We start from the raw sequence: 17,591 nt of genomic DNA, 5'->3' as shown, positions 1-17,591 counted from the left end.
AATCCTCCTGCCTCAGCCTCCCAAGTGCTGGGATTACAGGTGTGCACCACCATACCTGGCTCCCAAACCCTGGATTTGAAGCCTGGAGGCCTTTTTTTTTTTTTTGCACCACCACACCCACCTGGAGCCCCGTCCTGAGCAGACACGCCCAGCATCTGTGCTGTCCTGTGTCCAGTTCTCACATTGCCAGCCCTCACTGGGGAGTGCTCAGGGAAGCCTGTCTCCTGGAGCGGATGCCAAGGCTGTGTGAGGGTCCTGGGGCCTGCAGGTGTCTCTAGCAGTGCCTGGCTCTAAAGACACTGCACCCTTGCTGTCTCACATTTTGTTCCCGCTGGGGGGAGAACAGGAAGAGGGACAGGCAGGAGTAGGTAACAGGCTGACACCTCCTCCGCCTGGATTGCCCTCCCTAACCAGGCAAGACCATACCATCGTGGACACCGTGCTGATGGCACCCCGCTCGGCCAAGCAGGCCCTGCTGAAGCTGACAGAGAAGCAGGTGGAGCAGGGGGCTTTCCACGAGCTCAAGGTGGCCCCTGGCTACTACACCCTCACTGCCGAGCAGGGTAGGTGGGCAGCCTCCCTGCACTGCCCCTTACTTTCCCACTGTACGGCTCCAAGACCAATGTCTGACCCCCCACAGATGCCCGAGGCATGGTGGAATTCCAGGAGGGTGTGGAGCTGGTGGACGTACGCGTGCCTCTCTTCATCCGGCCTGAGGACGACGACGAGAAGCAGCTGCTGGTGGAAGCCATCGACGTGCCTGTGGGCACCGCCACCCTCGGTCGCCGCTTGGTACACATCACCATCATCAAGGAGCAAGGTGAGTTGGGGAGGGGTTGGCAGGGAGGCAGAAAGGGGGTTCTGGGGTCCCCCTGATAACCACCAACTGTAAATGGGACCAGGCCATATAGACGAGGCCAGTTCCTAACCCTCTGAGACCTTCAATCCTCCATCTGTAAATTGGGTACAAGCCTCTCTGCACAGCGCCTGCTAAGCACTCAGGCAGTGGGAGATTTTATCAGTGTGGATATAAGCATCTCCCCCTTCCTCATGCAGAGGAGGGCTTAGGCGAGGCAGAGGCATTGCACCATGGATGCCCGGATGCTACGGACGGGCCTCCCTGCATCTAGAGGGCCCCTTTGGGCCCTGAGCCTTCTCCCCACCCCAACTCTGGGACCCTCTGGGCCTGCTCTGCCTTTGGCCCTGAGTTTCAGGGCTCCGTCATGGGTCCTGCCTCTGCCAACCCTTCAGCTCTTGCTGGAACACTCTCCTGTCCCATCCCTCTGCCCTCCCCAGAGCAGTGGAGCTGGGCTAACAAGGAGCCTCCTAGAGTCTGTCTGGGCCGGGCTGGAAGGAGGGCAGGAGCTGAGAGGGGCCTGAGGCCGGGACTGCCAACCGACACCCTGGCTCCTTGCAGCCAGTGGGGTGGTGTCCTTTGAGCAGGCCGAGTACTCGGTCAGCCGCAGCGAGCGAGTGGCCCGCATCCCTGTCATCCGGCGCATCCTGGACAACGGCAAGTCCCAGGTCTCCTACCGCACACAGGACGGCACAGCACAGGCCAACCGGGTAAGGCTCTGTGACGGAGCCGAGGGTCGCCCACTGGCTCCTAGGGCAGAACTGAGATGGCAGCTGCCTGAGTCCCTGGATGCTGGCGGTGTCCCCGGCAGGCCTCCGGGTGGTGGACATACTTGATTTTGCCTGCAGGGTTTTTGGTTTTGTTTTTAATTGTGAATACACTACCAACTTTTAGAAACTACAATCGCCAGACGTGGTGGCACCACAGGCATCCTGGCCGCACCCCAGTTTTCTGTACTTTATGTTATTGGTAGGAAACATTCTCATCATCACTATTTCAATGCCCCTCGTAAAAATTCCAATGCAGAGTTTGTCCATAAGTCCTCCTGATTATGCCTCGTTATACAAGAGAGGCTGGCTACCCTGTTATGCTTTCCTAAAGATGTTACAGGGGCTGGGGACGTAGCTCACTGGAAGAAAACTTGCCTGGCATGCAAGAGGCCCTGGGTTCAATCCCTAGCACTGCAAATACAAAACAAAACTTGAATATTTAACTTGTAAAAACTTTATGCTGGGCATGGTAGCACACCTGTAATCCCAGCACTTGGGAGGCTGAGGCAGAAGGATCACCATGAGTTTGAGGCCAGCCTGGGCTACATAAGCGAGTTCAAGGCCAGCCTGCACTACATAGTGAGATCGTGTCTTAAAAAAAAAAAAAAAAAAATTGTACTATTTCCCACTTTTATTTTGAAAATCTTCAACATTTTTTGAGAATTTTTTATATGATTCTAGTTTGGTTTTTTTGATTTTTTTTTTTTCCGGTACCAGGAATCGAACTCACAACCTCGCGCTTGCCAGGCAGGCACTGTGCCACTGAGCTAAATCCCCAAATGTTGGTAATAAATTCAAAATTAAAATCAAAGCCAAAAGAAAACATAGGAAGACAAAATTAGCATCTATCTTTTACAAAGGTTCACCAATTGTTAGTATTTGCTTTCTCTGGATATAAATATCTGTATAGATAGCTTACATAGACATCTGTGTCTTATCTATGTAACCAGATACATGGGGGGGGTTGTTAGTTTTCTGAACTATTCAGAATTATAGATATCATATAGACCCTAAGCCAGTGATAGTGGATATTTTAGAGCCTTCAACAAACAGCCACCCCAGCATGGTGGCACATGCCTGTAACCCCAACCAGTCAGGAGGCAGAGGCAAGAGGATTGCCACTAGTTTGAGGCCAGCCTGGGCTACATAGTGAGCCCAAGGCCAGCCTGAACTACATAGCAAGAGCCTGTCTCAAAACAAAAAAGGGGCCGGGGATATAGCTCAGCGGCACAAGTGCCTTCCTGGCAAGCGCAAGGTCCTGAGTTCGATTCTCGGTACCAAAAAAAAAAAAAAAAAACCACAGCAAAACAAAAAAGGCTGGGTGTGGTGGCATGCACTTGTAATCTCAGCACTCGGGAGACTGAGACAGGAGAATAACTGCAAATTCAAGGCCAGCCTGGACTACATAGTGAAAACTTGTCTGAGGGAAAAAAAGAAAAGCTCTCTGTGGCACTAGTGTCATAGCTTTGCCACTCCTGCAAAGCCCTCTGCTCACTTATTTCCCTATACAGCTACACATAAGTACCAAACTGAAGAAGTTTTATGTTGATTGCACCAGTTTAAATCACTGATTCAGGCAGTGGCGCATGCTTGTAATCCCAGCACTCGGAAGGCTGAGGCCGGAGGATCTTTGCAAGTTCAAGGCCAGCCTAGGCTACAAAGTGAGCTCAAGGCCAGCCTGAACTGCATAGCGAGACCCTGTCTCAAGAAGACAAAAAAAAAAAAAAAAAAATCAAATCATTGATTCACTCCCATGCAGGTTCCCTCATTCAGATGTCTCAATAATGTCCTTAGTAGCTTCTTCCCCTATCTGGGAACCAATCAGAGTTCTGGAGTCGCATTTTGTTGTCATGTGCCTTAATCTCCTTTAACCTAGAACAGTTCCCTGGCTTTGTCTTTCTCAAGATTCATATTTTTAAGTGTCCATGTCAGTTACTCGCAAACAACCCCTTCTACCTGTGGCCCTCCCTTCCAGCGCTGGGTTGGAGGCTAGGAGCGCCCAGAACTAAAATGTTGATTTGAAGCGCCACCTGGTGGTCATCTGTGAGAAGGCCTCTTCCTCACATTTGGAGTTGATATCCACACACGTACACGTGCACCTGCATGCACACCCACGCACACACGTACATCCTAGAAAGCCAGGCAAACTCCAGGACATTGAAAAAGAAATCTGAGTAGATGGAGGCTCCCCACCTAGCAAGTAGGGACTGGAGCTGGGCAGGATCACTGCTTGGAGAGCCACAGTATAGGGACAGCTTCCCCTCCTGGGTAGAGCCTGCAGATCCCAGATGCCCAGCGCTGTCTGGCTGCCTGTGTATGGGACTCTGTGCTGCATCCTTGTGTCTCTGAACTTGATTCAGATCCTGGCTGTGCTACAACAACCTATATGAATCTGGCCAAGTTCCTGAATCCCCTGCAAGGGTTGATTTTCTCATCTGTAAAATGGAACAGTAATACCTCTGCCTCATACCATTGTGAAGATTAAGTGAGTTAATATTTAAAGTGCTTAGCTGGACACGGTGGTGCATGCCTGTAATTCCAGCACTTGGGAGGCCAAGGAGGGCAGACTGCATGTTCAAAGACAGCCTAGGCTACATTGTGAGCTCAGGGCAGCCTGAACAGGGACACCATCTCAAATAACCAAAATAAAAACAACAATAGTAATGGCCAGGCATGGTGATGCATGCCTGTAATCCTAGCACTCTGGCAGGCTGAGGCAGGAGGATTGCAAGTTGAGGCCAGCCTGGGTAACTTAGCAAGATCCTGTCTCAAAATAAAATGGGCTGAGGATGAAGCTTAGTGGAAAGAACCTGGGTTCATTCCCCAATACTGTGATAATAATAATAATAATAATAATAATAATAATAATAAAGGGCTTAACTTCTAGAAAGTGCTAACATGAACCATTTTTTGGCCACATGTGACAGTCTGGGATGGACTCTGGGTACCATGTGGGTGTGCCCATCCCCCTGGAACACCTTTTTTTTTGGCTCTTTGAAACAGTCCTGCTATGGGGCTGGGGATTTAGCTCAGCGGCACAGCGCTTGCCTGGCAAGCACGAGATCATGAGTTCAATTCCCGGTACCAGAAAACAAACAAACAAACAAAAAAGAAACAGTTTTGCTATGTAGTACAGGCTGGACTTGAACTCACTATGCAGCCCAGGCTGACCTCAAACTTGCAGAAAATCCTGCCTTAGCCTCCCAAGTGCTGGGATTACAGGAGTGTGTCACCACACCTGGCTTGGAAGGCCCTAACTCCAGAGGTGCCTCCTGCCCAGCCCTGGTCTGACCCTGGCCCTTTCCATCCCAGGACTACATCCCAGTGGAGGGTGAGCTGCTGTTCTACCCTGGGGAGACCTGGAAGGAGCTGCAGGTGAAGCTCCTGGAGCTGCAGGAAGTGGACTCCCTCCTGCGGGGCCGCCAGACCCACCGCTTCCACATCCAACTCAACAACCCCAAGTTCGGGGCCCGCCTGGGCCAGCCCCACTCCGCCACCGTTGTCATCGGGGAGCGAGGTGAGCAGGGCCTGCGGTGGGCACAGCACACCAAGAGGGAGCCCAGGGGCTTCTCAGCCCGGGCTGCCAGGCTCAGCAACAAGTCTGGGGCTCTGGGTGTGACGTGAATTTCACACGAACAGCAAACATGGTGGAATGAGAATGCCCTTGCCATGTCAGCCACACTTACCCTAAAAAAAATGTGTTGTTTATTTGAAGTTCAAAGGTAACTACTCTAGCTGACAACCCTATGCTCACCAGAGAGGCTGAGATCATGTGCCCAAGCAGGCTGACGCCCCGCAAGGCCCCTGCCCTTTGACCTCAGGCATGCATTCCTGGACCTTAGTACCCGTCAGTTAGCCCCCAGAGCACCAGTGACTGGAGCCCACCTCCAAGGGCAGGCCCAATGGGAAGAGGGGAAAACCAGCACACAGATGTCCTGTGTGGCGCATCCTCTTGGCTTCCAAGGGAGAAAGAGAGCCCGATGGATCCCCTCCTCTTTCTCACTCCTCTGCACCCACCCCCCTCAGAGACGCTGCTGGCCAGGGCTCAATTCCGTCTCTGGGTGAGGGGATCCAGAGTGTTAGCCGAGTCTCTGACACCTTGGGTGGTGATGGGACCTCAGAGCTGGCTGCAGCACACAGCCGTGACCCACTACATCGGCAGTGGCGAACCTATGGCAGGCGTGCCACCGCGGGCCGTTTGTGCCATTGAAAGCTCTAAAAGGTTCACCATCACTGCACTAGATGAACTGGACCGGAACCTCACTAGCCAGATGCTGTCATCACCGCCACCCCCCCGCGGGGACCTGGGTGCCCCACAGAACCCCAATGCCAAGGCTGCTGGGTCCCGGAAGATCCACTTCAACTGGCTGCCCCCCCCTGGCAAGCCAATGGGGTACAGGGTAAGGTGGGGGCCATGAACCATCACAGGTGGACAGGGAGGTCCAGCGCTCACCACCCATGGGAGAGGTGGGGTGCCCTGAGGGAGGGGGACACGCTTGGAACCAGTAGGTCTAGGCACAGGCAAACAGGAAACCCCATGTGAGCCTGGGGAGAAGGGAAGACACGTTCTTGATTATTTCAGACATTTTTTCCTCCTTGGAAGGAGGCCCCCCCCACACTGAGGAGCCGCCTTGTTCTGCCCCAGCGCTGGTGTACAAACCCCCAGAGCCTCGGTGTGCCTGTCCCACCTGTGCAAAGGGAACAACAGAGCAAGGAGGAGTGGAGGGCGGAGCGGCTTTGGCGCTTGCCAGCCCCCGCTGACCAGTCCCCCTGCCCCGGAGCAGGTGAAGTACTGGATCCAGGGCGACCCTGAGTCTGAAGCCCACCTGCTCGACAGCAAGGTACCCTCGGTGGAGCTCACCAACCTGTACCCGTACTGCGACTATGAGATGAAGGTGTGCGCCTATGGGGCACAAGGCGAGGGTCCCTACAGCTCCCTGGTGTCCTGCCGCACCCACCAGGAAGGTGAGGCCTTGCCCTGTTCGTCCACTCGTCCCCAGCTCCCCCAGTGCCAGTGTGCCCTGCCTCCTAAGGCCCTCCCCCTGCCGCTGACAGTGTCCTCTCTGGCTCCCCAGTTCCCAGCGAGCCCGGGCGTCTGGCCTTCAATGTCGTCTCTTCCACGGTGACCCAGCTGAGCTGGGCTGAGCCGGCTGAGACCAATGGCGAGATCACAGCCTATGAAGTCTGCTACGGCCTGGTGAATGAGGACAACAGTAAGGAAGGGACTCTTCCCAGCCCCGGCGGCAGCAGCCCTGCAGGAAAGGGCCAAAGAGCCTGCCTGGGGCTCCAGGTCACTTCTGGGCACTTAAGACGGCAGATAAGCCTGAGGCGTTGTGAGGCTTTTGGTCAGCTGGGGTTATACACGTGCACAGAGGTGACAGCCTCAGGCATCCGTCCCATCCAGGTAACCAGGGTGGCTCATCTTTACAGTTCCCTTAGGACCAGAGCACAGCTGCTAGGGTTAGCAAATAAAAACACAGAGTGTGAGGGAAGAGGATCGCTTGAGCCCAAGAATTTGAGACCAGCCTGGGCAACAAAGTGAGAGGCCTTCCCCAAATCAAACAAAACACAGGATAGGTTGGACGCCGTGGTGCACACCTGTGATCCCAGCACTCCAGGAGGCAGAGGCAGGAGAATCACCAAGTTCAAGCCTAGCCTGGGCAATTTATTAACTTAGTGAGATCTTGTCTAAAAATACAAAATAAAAGAAGGCCTGAGGAATGTAAGCTCAGTACAAAAGGTCTGAGTTCAAAACCGGGGGCTAGGAAAAAAAAAATCAATCCCCGATACCACCAAAAAGTATAAAATAAAAAGGGCTGGGGATGTAGCTTAGCGGTAGAGCTCAGGTCTAGCATATTTAAGGCCCTGGGCTTAATCCTTTGTGTCACAAAAACACAGGATACACTGAATTTGAGATAAATATTTTTCAGGATACTTCATACATTTTATGCGGCAGCCTTAGGCAAGAACACCTGGCAGAACTATTATTTTTTTCCCAGTCCTGGAAGGGAGGCAAGGTTTGGTGAGTCCGGCAGCTGTTGAGATGAGAAAGTGCCCTGCCTCTCAGCTGGTGCAGGGACTTCCACACGCTCTCACCTCTTCAGTGTGAGTCCCAGGGACAGAGGGCTGACCCCCTCACATCACCTGTGCCCCCCAACATGATGACCTAACAGCAGAGGACAGCAGGACTTTTAGCAGGGAGATGGGGCTGCCTGGTCACTTTTTTGCTAACCATCCAATCACATACCAACCTTCCTGGCAGCTGCGTCACACTGCTGGCTTGGTCTGAGCTTACATTTAGTACCTCGTGGACCACAGCTGGAGAGCTCCCTCTGACCTGCCGTGTAACCCCAGGGATGACTTGTGGCCCAGTGAAAAGTCATCACTGATGCTCCCAGCCCACGGCTCCTCCTGCTGAGGCTTTGCAGTCATGGCCTGCACTGGGCAGCAACCCCAGCCCTTCTGCCAACGTGATCCTGCCAGGCCTGAACCTCCTCCCACCCCAACTTCTGTGGCCACAGTGTGGGGCCAGCGTGGGGCAGCTGTCCATGCCTCCACCCCTGCTGCCTCAGTGCGGCATTTGGGGCTAGGCTGTCACCCTGAGCACTGGGCGGGGAGGTCCTTGTCCTGGAGGCACCTTGGATGCAGAACCACTTGCTGATCAGTAAAAGTCACAGCAGAGCCACCAGGAACCAAGCGCTGACCTTCCCACGTACTTAGCAAGGAGTCCTTTGCCGAGCTGGTGGCAGTTGGTAGCCAGTCACACTTAGGTTGTAAGGGCTGGGCAGGTGGCAGGAGCTCGCAGCTGGCCCCCGGCCGCCTCCAGGTATAGAGCGGGGCTGTACAGCGGTCCTGCTAGGTCAGGGGTGGGGCTGGGACGAGGCTGGAACCTGGGTGACCCCTCTGAAGCACTCTCCCTCCCCCAGGACCCATTGGGCCCATGAAGAAGGTGCTGGTGGACAGCCCCAAGAACCGGATGCTGCTCATCGAGAACCTTCGAGAATCCCAGCCCTACCGCTACACGGTGAAGGCCCGAAACGGGGCAGGCTGGGGCCCTGAGCGCGAGGCCATCATCAACCTGGCCACCCAGCCCAAGCGGCCCATGTCCAGTGAGTAGTGGATGGCGATGGGCAAGGCGGGCAGGGGGACAGCAGGCCCCGCAGGCCCCTGGCTCACCTCCTCCCACCCTGCAGTCCCCATCATCCCAGACATTCCCATCGTGGATGCCCAGGGAGGGGAAGACTACGAAAGCTTCCTCATGTACAGTGACGACGTTCTGCGCTCCCCGGCCGGCAGCCAGAGGCCCAGCGTCTCGGATGACACTGGTGAGTGGGCTCCACGTGAGGAAGGTGCAGGTTCTAGGCGCTCCGAGGGCTGTCCCTGCTGTCCAGAGAGCAAAGGGGCTGGCACCTGCTGGGCATGAGCTCAAGGCAAAAAGTCCCCGCTCACCCTCAAACACGGGAGCTCACAGAGGGGACAAAGCCAAAGTGACCCACGGGCAACTGCACACAACCGTGTATGAGGACATATAGGCATCTGCCTGGAGGCAGATGAACACAGGTTCACACACATGTACCTGGGCTTTCAAACACGGGATCTGAAAGGTCCCTGGCTGTGCCTTTGAGTCAAGACACGCAGGCCATCCCCCCAGGCCAGCTCAAGCAGTGGGAGGAGCGGATGAGGCAGTGATGCGGGTACGCAGGTTTATTCAGGCCCCACCGTGGCTCACTGCATGGATCAGCTACTTTCTCTTGCTTTGGTTTTCTAAGCTGTAAAACGTGACATGAGTCACACAAGGCCTGGAGTGGAAAATCCTCCAGAACATGTTTATCGTTCGCACTTTTGTCCTTCCCTGCCTGTGTGTAGGGGGTGTCTCCTCAAGTGTTTGTGGGTCTGAGCCTCTTAAGGACCAGGAGCCCCAGCTCAGTTGCTACTGGCACTTCTGGAGCTGCCCTTGGAGGCAGGCAGGGACTTGGTAACTCTGCTGAACAGGCAAAAAGCTGAAAGCATTTAGGTAACAAAAGAAACATCAGGCTGGTACCGGGCCTTTCACCTCGGGCTGTGGCCACAGCTACGCGGGTGAGGGTCTCTCGTCTCTCCGGTGGCCGGCCCCAAGTTGCCAGAGGGCCGGGAGGATGGGTTCCGTCGCGGCGCCGCCAACGCGGCCCTTCGTTGTTCCCAAGGCGGCCGCTGGAAGTTCGAGACCCTGCTGGGGGAGGAGCTGGACCTGAGGCGCGTCACGTGGCGGCTGCCCCCAGAGCTTATCCCGCGCCTGTCGGCCAGCAGCGGGCGCTCCGACGACGACAGCTGTGGCGTCGAGGGGGTCGCGGATGGGGAGGGTGGCAGCTGGGCCCGCGAGGCGACGCCCCGGCCCCCCGGAGGTGACCAGCCGCCCGAGGCTCACTCGTTGCCCTGGTGCCCTACTTGAGCTGGCTGCCCATCAGGGTACCCTGACCAGCCAGAGCTCTGCAATGACACCAGAGAGACCTCAAGAGCCCAGGGTCTCCCCGAGGCAGGATGGGGCAGTGACACCCAGCCAAGACGGTGTCCGGCTGGCTGGAGGCATGCAATTTCAGCAGCCTTCCGGGTGTGGCAGTGCACTGAGGGAGGCTGAGGCAGGAGGACTTCAAGGTTTTTTGTTTTTTTTGTTTTGTTTTGTTGGTCTTTTTGAGACAGGGTCTCGATATGCAGTCCAGGCTGGCCTTGAGCTCACTTTGTAGCCCAGGCTAGTCTCGAACTTGCAACAATCCTCCTGCCTCAGCCTCCCGAGTGCTGGGATTAACCATGCCCGGTATGAATCTCAAGTTTGAATCCTGCCTGACATACAAGCAAGATCATATCTCAAAGAGAAAGAGTGGGGTGGGGGCTGTAGCCCAGTAACAGAGTATTACTGGCTTTGAGCCCCAGTACTGGGGGCGCCCCAGAGCAGCTTGCTGTGTCTAGTGGTAGGCTCAGGGTTCCTCTCAAGACGGCTGAGGCAGGAGAGTCCCCCAGGTGGAGCCTGCTGTGTTTGGCTCCCCCTGGCAGTTGGAGGGTGCCCAACTGTATTTACTCCAACGCTCCTGAGGTCGGGGAACCTCGGGATCCCCCAGCTATAAGGCCCAGGTTTAATTCGGGCCTCCCTGACTGATCTCTCCCTTGCAGAGCACCTGGTGAACGGCCGGATGGACTTTGCCTTCCCAGGCAGTGCCAACTCCCTGCATAGGATGACAGTGGCCAATGCTGCCTACGGCACCCACCTGAGCCCACATCTGTCGCACCGCGTGCTCAGCACATCCTCCACCCTCACGAGGGACTACCACTCACTGACCCGCACGGAGCAGTCCCGCTCCGGCACACTGCCCCGGGATTACTCTACCCTCACATCCCTGTCCTCCCAGGGTGAGTGACTTCCTCTGGCTTCCCCACCTCACCCACCAACCTTCCTCCCTTCCACCACCTGGCCTGCCGCCCCCACTGCCCGTCTCAGCACACACCACCTCCCTGCCCTCTCACACTTCTTTTGTCCTGCCCTAGGCCTCCCTCCCATCTGGGAAGATGGGAGGAGCAGGCTCCCGCTGTCCTGGGCCCTGGGGTCCTGGAGTCGGGCTCAGATGAAGGGGCTCCCCCCGCCCAGGGGCTCTCCAGACTCCATAATCCTGGCCGGGCAGCCAGCAGCGCCCTCCTGGGGCCCAGGTAGTACAGGGGTGGCCATCGTTTTGTCCCCATGGCTCTCCACCATGCTGCACGTCACCTGGCCACTCACAGCCAGCCCAGCCAGCACGTCAGCCTCATTCCATTCACAGGAGCACCCCCTCATCCCCAGGAGCTAACCACTGTCCATCTTCATCAGCGCTGACGCCTAACACAGCCTCTGCCCTGCTGGGATTCAGGGCTGGGCAGGGGCAAGGAGTGGAGGTCGGGGCTCATGCTCTCTCAGCAATGGCTGGGCCTGCACCCACTCTGAGGCTGTGTGGGAGGTGCTGGGCAGCCTGAACAGGGTGTTGCGGGGTGAGCGAGCGGCTGACCAGCTGCCTATGTACCTCAGCAGGCCGGCCAAGCAAGGCAGGCCAGGGGCAGAGCTCATTCCACCCAGGAACTCCGGCCCCTGCCTCTCGGCCTGACTGCAGTCTCCTGTCTCCAGACTCCCGCGCCGCCGTGGGTGTGCCTGACACTCCCACCCGCTTGGTGTTCTCGGCCCTGGGGCCCACATCTCTGAAAGTGAGCTGGCAGGAGCCACAGTGTGAGCGTGTGCTGCTGGGCTACAGCGTGGAGTACCAGCTGCTGAATGGCGGTGAGGCAGGGCAGCTGCCAGCTACAGGGGTGGCCCATGGGGACACACAGGCGCCTCAGCTGAGTCAGGAACCTACCTGGGTCCCTTAAGCATGAAAGGCCCAACCCAGCCATTCTGAGAGGCTTCTCCTACCATGCCACTCCCCTTCTTTGCCTTTTTGTTTTTTTGAGACCCAGTCTCCCTATATAGTCCGGGCTGGTCTTGAACTCTAGATGATCCTGCCTCAGCCTCCTGAGTGCTGGGATTACAGGTGTGTACCACACCACCGGCTGTCTCCTCTCTTCTGAGCTTCATCCATCTCCCCAGACTTCTCACCATTCCCTATGAGATTTTGTCTAATAAAACCTCATGGGTCCAGGGCTGGCCTGAGTGGCCTTTCAGGAACTGGGAAGTGGTACATACCTGGACAGACACATCTGAAACATAACCTGGGCCCCTCGGGAAGGGAGGCCAGGGATGGCAGGGAAGCTGCTCTACATCCTGCCCTCACCCCACCCGCCAGGTGAGCTGCACCGGCTCAACATCCCCAACCCCGGCCAGACTTCGGTGGTGGTAGAAGACCTCCTGCCCAACCACTCATACGTGTTCCGAGTGCGGGCCCAAAGCCAGGAGGGCTGGGGCCGGGAGCGCGAGGGCGTCATCACCATTGAGTCACAGGTGCACCCGCAGAGCCCACTCTGCCCCCTGCCAGGTGAGCAGGTTGCCCCCACAGTGGCACCATCATGCCCACCAAGCACCCCCTTACTGACATCCGCCCTCTGCTGCCTTCAGGTTCCACCTTCACCTTGAGCACCCCCAGCGCCCCAGGCCCGCTGGTGTTCACCGCCCTGAGCCCTGACTCGCTGCAGCTGAGCTGGGAGCGGCCCCGGAGGCCCAATGGAGATATCCTGGGCTACCTGGTGACCTGTGAGCTGGCTCAAGGAGGAGGTGCTGCCCGCCCCAGGGACGGGTTGTCGTGGGAGGTGGGAGGTAGGGAAGGGGACGTCAAGGCTGAAGGCAGCTTCCCTGTGCAGGGCCAGCCACCACATTCCGAGTGGATGGGGACAACCTGGAAAGCCGGCTGACGGTGCCCGGCCTCAGCGAGAACGTGCCCTACAAGTTCAAGGTGCAGGCCAGGACCACCGAGGGCTTCGGGCCGGAGCGTGAGGGCATCATCACTATTGAGTCCCAGGATGGAGGTAGGCTGCTCCCCTTGGGCACTCCCACTGTCTCTGGCCATGCCTTCCCCTGCCCTCGCCTGACTGGCCAATCTGCCCGCTCCAGGTCCCTTCCCACAGCTGAGTGGCCACCCTGGGCTCTTCCAGCCCCCACTGCAAGGGGAGTACAGCAGCATCACGACCACCCACAGCAGCAGCACCGAGCCTTTCCTAGTGGGTGAGTTACAGGGGCAGGGGATCATGCCCCAGAGGGCACAGAGGTGGGCAGGGATGCAGACAAGATCCTCTTCACTGCTTCCCCTGCAGATGGGCTGACCCTGGGGTCCCAGCACCTGGAGGTAGGTGGCTCTCTCACCCGGCATGTGACCCAGGAGTTTGTGAGCCGGACACTGACCGCCAGTGGAACCCTCAGCACCCAGGTGGACCAACAGTTCTTCCAAACCTGAGCCCCCAGCCCCAGCCATGTCTGAAAACCTGGGCCCTTCCTGCCTTCTCATCCTGGCCCACTTTCTTTTTTTTTTTTGGTTTTGGTTTTTCTCCGGTACCAGGAACCGAACTCACGACCTTGCGCTTGCCAGGCAGGCGCTTTGCCGCTGAGCTAAATCCCCAGCCCCCCTGGCCCACTTTCTCAGCTGCAACATTCTTAAGACCCTAGGGGCCCAGCCTACCTGCATGCTTACCACAGAGCAGGGGCAGGTGTTCTCTGGGAAACATGAAGGCGCAGAGGTCCCAGGAGACTCTTCAGGCTGCCCCTCTCGGCCCCCAGCCCACACCCATTTGTAACCAAAGAGCTTGGACCAGCACGAGGCCCCAGCATTTGTTCTGCACTTAATAAAAGATTTTGCTACTGCCTGGCTTTGTCCTGTCCATTCTCCTGCAGGGTGCCAGCCCAAGGCAGAAAGGCAATTCTGACAATCCCCTTCTCTGGCCCTGAGCACACAGCCACCTCTAGAGGCAGGCAGGTTTCAGGTCTGAGGCACAAGTTTATTGAGCACCCAGTTGTGGAAAGTGGGCATCAGAGGCAGAGTGGAATAGCTTGCTGCACCAGCTGAGCTGTCCCAGGGGCATCACAATTGCAGGACCTTGGCTCCATCTGCCGCCTGAGAGAGGTAGAAGGTGGCTGTCCCGCTGTACTGCTCCTGGGGGACAGGCGGGAGGATCTGAGTAGGAGACAGTGCCTCCAGAACCTCCTCTCCTGCCCTTCCAGGCTCTGGCGCTCACCCACCTGTATGTGCTGCATGGCACGGGAAGCAGCAGAAGCCTCCAGCAGGGTCACTGTGCAGCCCCCAAAGCCTCCACCCGTCATACGACTGCCATAAACCCCAGGGACAGACAATGCAGCTTCAACCAGTTGGTCCAGCTCAGGGCAGCTCACCTCATAGTCGTCCCTGGAGAGAGGATACAGGAGAGATGGACTTGGGACCCGCCTGGGCCTGGGAGGTGTGGGGCACCCCAGGGCCTCACCTGAGTGAGTGGTGACTCTCCACCATGAGGCGACCAAAGGCTCTGTAGTCCCCACGGCTCAGGGCAGCTGCTGCCTGGGCTGTGCGCTGGATCTCACCCACCACGTGCCGTGCCCGCCGGAAGCCCTCCTTGCTCACCAGCTCCCTGCCCGCTAGGGAGGAACAGGAGTCAGCAGCCCTGTCACCACTGCCTGTGGGCCTGGGGCTGTGGGCAGCGGCCCTGGTGGGGTGCATAGCTACTATTCAGTGAAGGGGGCCTTGGGAGAGGCAGAGGATATCAGGCCTGATTCTAAGGAACTCCCCTCCGGAGCCTCCGCTCCCCTTCATCACTGTGTCACTGGCGCTCCCTGCAGCGGGCTAGCACAGCAGTGCTCCATGAACAGCAGTGTAAGCAACTGCCAACGCATGGGGCTTTCAGGGTGAGTGGGACATAGTACAACCCTCAAGAGGCCACAAAAGTGCAATCTTAGAGGTGTTCAAGCAGGACTCAAGGTACAGCTCAGTGGTAGAGTGCTTGCCTAGGATGTATGAGGCCCTGGATTTGAACTCCATTACCACAAAAATAGATTTCAAGCAGCTCTGCTGAGACCAGAGCCCTAAGTTTTCCATATTTGGGGAAAAGTGGGCAGAGCATGGGGAATGGCCCTGGATTTCAGGGCACAGGCGGCAGGATCAAGGTCACACAGAGGACCCAGCAGGGAGACCAGCTATTTCCAGGGAAGTTCAACTCTTACCCTCAAGCTCCTCCAGCCGCACCTCCCGAAGGCTCTCCTTGCCCAGTGCCCGGGCCACCTCTTCACACTGGCGGCGTCGCAGGGGGTACTCGCTGGAGCCCAGGGAGTGGCGAACATTGGAGTTAGTAATGAGCACGGCCAACTTGGGGTCTGACAGAGGCACCAGGCTTGTCTCCAGGGACCTGTGATGGAGTTAAGAGTTGGGGAGATGACAAGGCCAAGGGTCTGCTTGCCAGGCCTCGTGGTAGGCACACTCCACCCAGGAGCTCCTGATCGTGAGGTGGGAGGGTACAAAGGGAACCCCTGACCTGCAGTCAATGAGCAGCGCGTGGCCTTTCTGCCCCAGCAGAGCGATGAGCTGGTCCATGATACCACAGGGCACCCCTGCGAAGCTGTGCTCTGCCCGCTGACACACATGGGCCCGGGCAGCTACTGCCCCCGAGTCTGCGGCACAGGGTGAGGTGGGGAAACTAGGGCCTGGGAGGTGGCACACAGGGTGGCCGCGTGGGAACAGCAGTAGCTCCAGGGACACTCCCCCTCCCCAGGCTAGGATGGGAAGAACTCAGACCACAGAGACCTCAGGGAAGGAGGGCAGGCCGGGGGCCGGGGCCTAGGTGATACCTGGGCAGAGCTGCTGCAGAAAGGTGTATGTGGCCACTTCCAGCGATGCAGAGCTGGACAGCCCACCCCCTAGGGGCACTGAGCTGACCACCACTGCACTGAAGCCAGGGAGCGGGGAAGCTGCAGGAAAGAATGGTGACGGTAAGAGGGGCTGCAGGGACGGGGCCAGGGCGCGCGTCCTGGTGGGAAGGGAGACGACTGGCTGGCAACTGCTTCCAGACCATGTGTCTCAACTGTCAGAGGCCACCAGCAGCCTGCTGGGGCCAAGGAGCCCACCACCCTCCATCCTCCCACCCCTGAGGGTGCTGGGGCAGCCTTCCTAGTTGTCCTCCTGATTTAGGGCTCTAAAGGCCAGCAAGCTGGGGTTTGAATTCTGGCTCCTTCACTTGTGTAACAAGAAACCCAAGTCAAGTTCTGAAAACCCTTCGGTGCATCGGTTTCCTGATCTGTACAACGGCAGGCTCCAACCCGCAAGCCTTCCCCGTGGCACCTCATACAAACTGAAGTCATTTCTAGGGGCACCACAAACTTGATCGGGTCCTGGGCCCCATACCTGGGTAGTGCTGAATCACCCCCTTGACATAGTTGGCCCAGCGGGGGGTCCCAGGCTCCAGTGACCTCTGGGTTGTGGGCAGTGGAAACTGCAGCCGCTGAGGCTCATCAGCATCCTTAGATGTGGTGAGAAGAGAGACAAGCCCGTCTGCTCGGGGGCTGCCCACCAGCAGGGTCACAAGCTCCAGTGCCTGGCAAGAGAGACAGGGGATCAGACCAGCTGATGATCTAAGCCCCTCCAGAGACGCCCTCCAGCCAAGATTTTGCTTCTGGGGACAGACAGGCCCATTGGGGAAGAAGCTCAACATGAACGGAATGAAGTGTGTGTGGCTCAGAGTGCTACACGGGCCCTGGGGGCTTGGAGCTTGGAGCTCTGCCCCCTGGGTCTTTGGAGGGTGGGGCCAGTTGCAGGCAGGCGGCAAACCTGGACTCTGCCCTCCTGTGGGCCCAGGGGGAGAGCAAGCTAGCTCGACAGGAAAATAAGACCCAGGAAGCCCCACGCCTTCCCGTTACGGGGTGGCCTCAGATGCACTGCAGTCCATTGCCCAAGATGAGGGGTGGGGCTGAAGCACCCGATCGATCGAGAGCTGAAAGGTAACACACCAAGAACCAGCTGTGAGATCCTCAGCACTTCCCCTACCCGTCTCTGGGTCTCTTTCTTCCTCTGTAAACAGACTGGCTGGGACGAGAGGTCTGCGGTTGGGGACTCTGGAGGCCAAAGGCCCCGACTACACATTGGAGGGAAACCTTCTCCCGGGTAGAGGGTGAGGATCGGCAGCCCCCAGAAGGCGAGCTGCAGCCGAAAGGCGGCCTCTGTTCGCACGTGCACGCCGGCGCGTCCCAGGGTCTCCCGCGCGCGGCCGGCTCACCGCCCACGCTCGGCTGCCCGCCCTTCCCCACGCCCGGCCGGCGACCGCGGGCCCCTCACTCGCCATGGGCAACACCAGGCCCTGGTTGTAGTCCGTGTGCTCCCCGATCAGGTTGACGCGGCCCGGCGCTGACACCGCCAGCTGGGGGTCGGCCCCGAACTCCTCCCGGAAGGCCCGCCGGGCCTCGGCCAGCAGCGCCTCCAACCGCGGAGGGGCCGACGCAGCCATAACGCTAGTCTGAGCCCTGCGCGCCGTGGGCGGGATGCTGGGGGCGGGGCCGCCGCGGCGGGTGCGCC

The 17,591-nt window shown here is 57.8% G+C and overlaps 2 protein-coding genes across 6 annotated transcripts in view; one reads left to right on the top strand and one right to left on the bottom strand.

Annotated features, from left to right (window-relative positions):
* The window catches only part of Itgb4 (integrin, beta 4), a gene marked incomplete at its 5' end in the record, with an annotated part of 33,313 nt that extends 19,405 nt beyond the window's left edge, over positions 1 to 13,908 (top strand). Inside the window, 18 exon segments of one of the 4 annotated variants that reach the window (XM_005407483.2) lie at positions 415 to 563; positions 641 to 820; positions 1,418 to 1,566; positions 4,939 to 5,143; positions 5,869 to 6,026; positions 6,411 to 6,591; positions 6,702 to 6,839; positions 8,553 to 8,735; positions 8,820 to 8,951; positions 9,810 to 10,007; positions 10,771 to 11,007; positions 11,143 to 11,301; positions 11,750 to 11,899; positions 12,402 to 12,590; positions 12,671 to 12,826; positions 12,913 to 13,077; positions 13,163 to 13,273; positions 13,363 to 13,908. In XM_005407483.2, coding sequence (XP_005407540.1) covers positions 415 to 563; positions 641 to 820; positions 1,418 to 1,566; positions 4,939 to 5,143; positions 5,869 to 6,026; positions 6,411 to 6,591; positions 6,702 to 6,839; positions 8,553 to 8,735; positions 8,820 to 8,951; positions 9,810 to 10,007; positions 10,771 to 11,007; positions 11,143 to 11,301; positions 11,750 to 11,899; positions 12,402 to 12,590; positions 12,671 to 12,826; positions 12,913 to 13,077; positions 13,163 to 13,273; positions 13,363 to 13,502 — 2,980 coding nt within the window. In that variant the 3' untranslated portion in view covers positions 13,503 to 13,908. 4 annotated transcript variants of the gene reach the window in all.
* Positions 13,909 to 14,019: 111 nt separating this feature from the next.
* On the bottom strand, positions 14,020 to 17,575 carry Galk1 (galactokinase 1). Of its 2 annotated transcripts, none has more exons than XM_013505976.1 (8): positions 17,359 to 17,575; positions 16,428 to 16,617; positions 15,875 to 15,994; positions 15,562 to 15,730; positions 15,254 to 15,435; positions 14,521 to 14,671; positions 14,282 to 14,444; positions 14,020 to 14,195 (listed from the first exon to the last, which is right to left on the bottom strand). In XM_013505976.1, exons 1-8 carry the CDS (start codon positions 17,521 to 17,523, stop codon positions 14,124 to 14,126), a joined length of 1,212 nt encoding a protein of 403 aa, XP_013361430.1. In that variant the 5' UTR covers positions 17,524 to 17,575; the 3' UTR covers positions 14,020 to 14,123. The 2 variants fall into 2 exon arrangements, with proteins under 2 accessions (XP_013361430.1, XP_005407539.1); XM_005407482.2 differs by having other exon boundaries at positions 15,562 to 15,697; positions 17,359 to 17,574.
* Between the last annotated feature and the right edge of the window lie 16 nt (positions 17,576 to 17,591).

Source organism: Chinchilla lanigera, unplaced genomic scaffold (genome assembly GCF_000276665.1).
Source record: "Chinchilla lanigera isolate Chin_1 unplaced genomic scaffold, ChiLan1.0 scaffold00105, whole genome shotgun sequence".
Lineage (NCBI taxonomy): Eukaryota > Metazoa > Chordata > Mammalia > Rodentia > Chinchillidae > Chinchilla > Chinchilla lanigera.
Note: the sequence above shows the minus strand (reverse complement) of the source record. Positions and strands in the feature narration are given on the sequence as shown.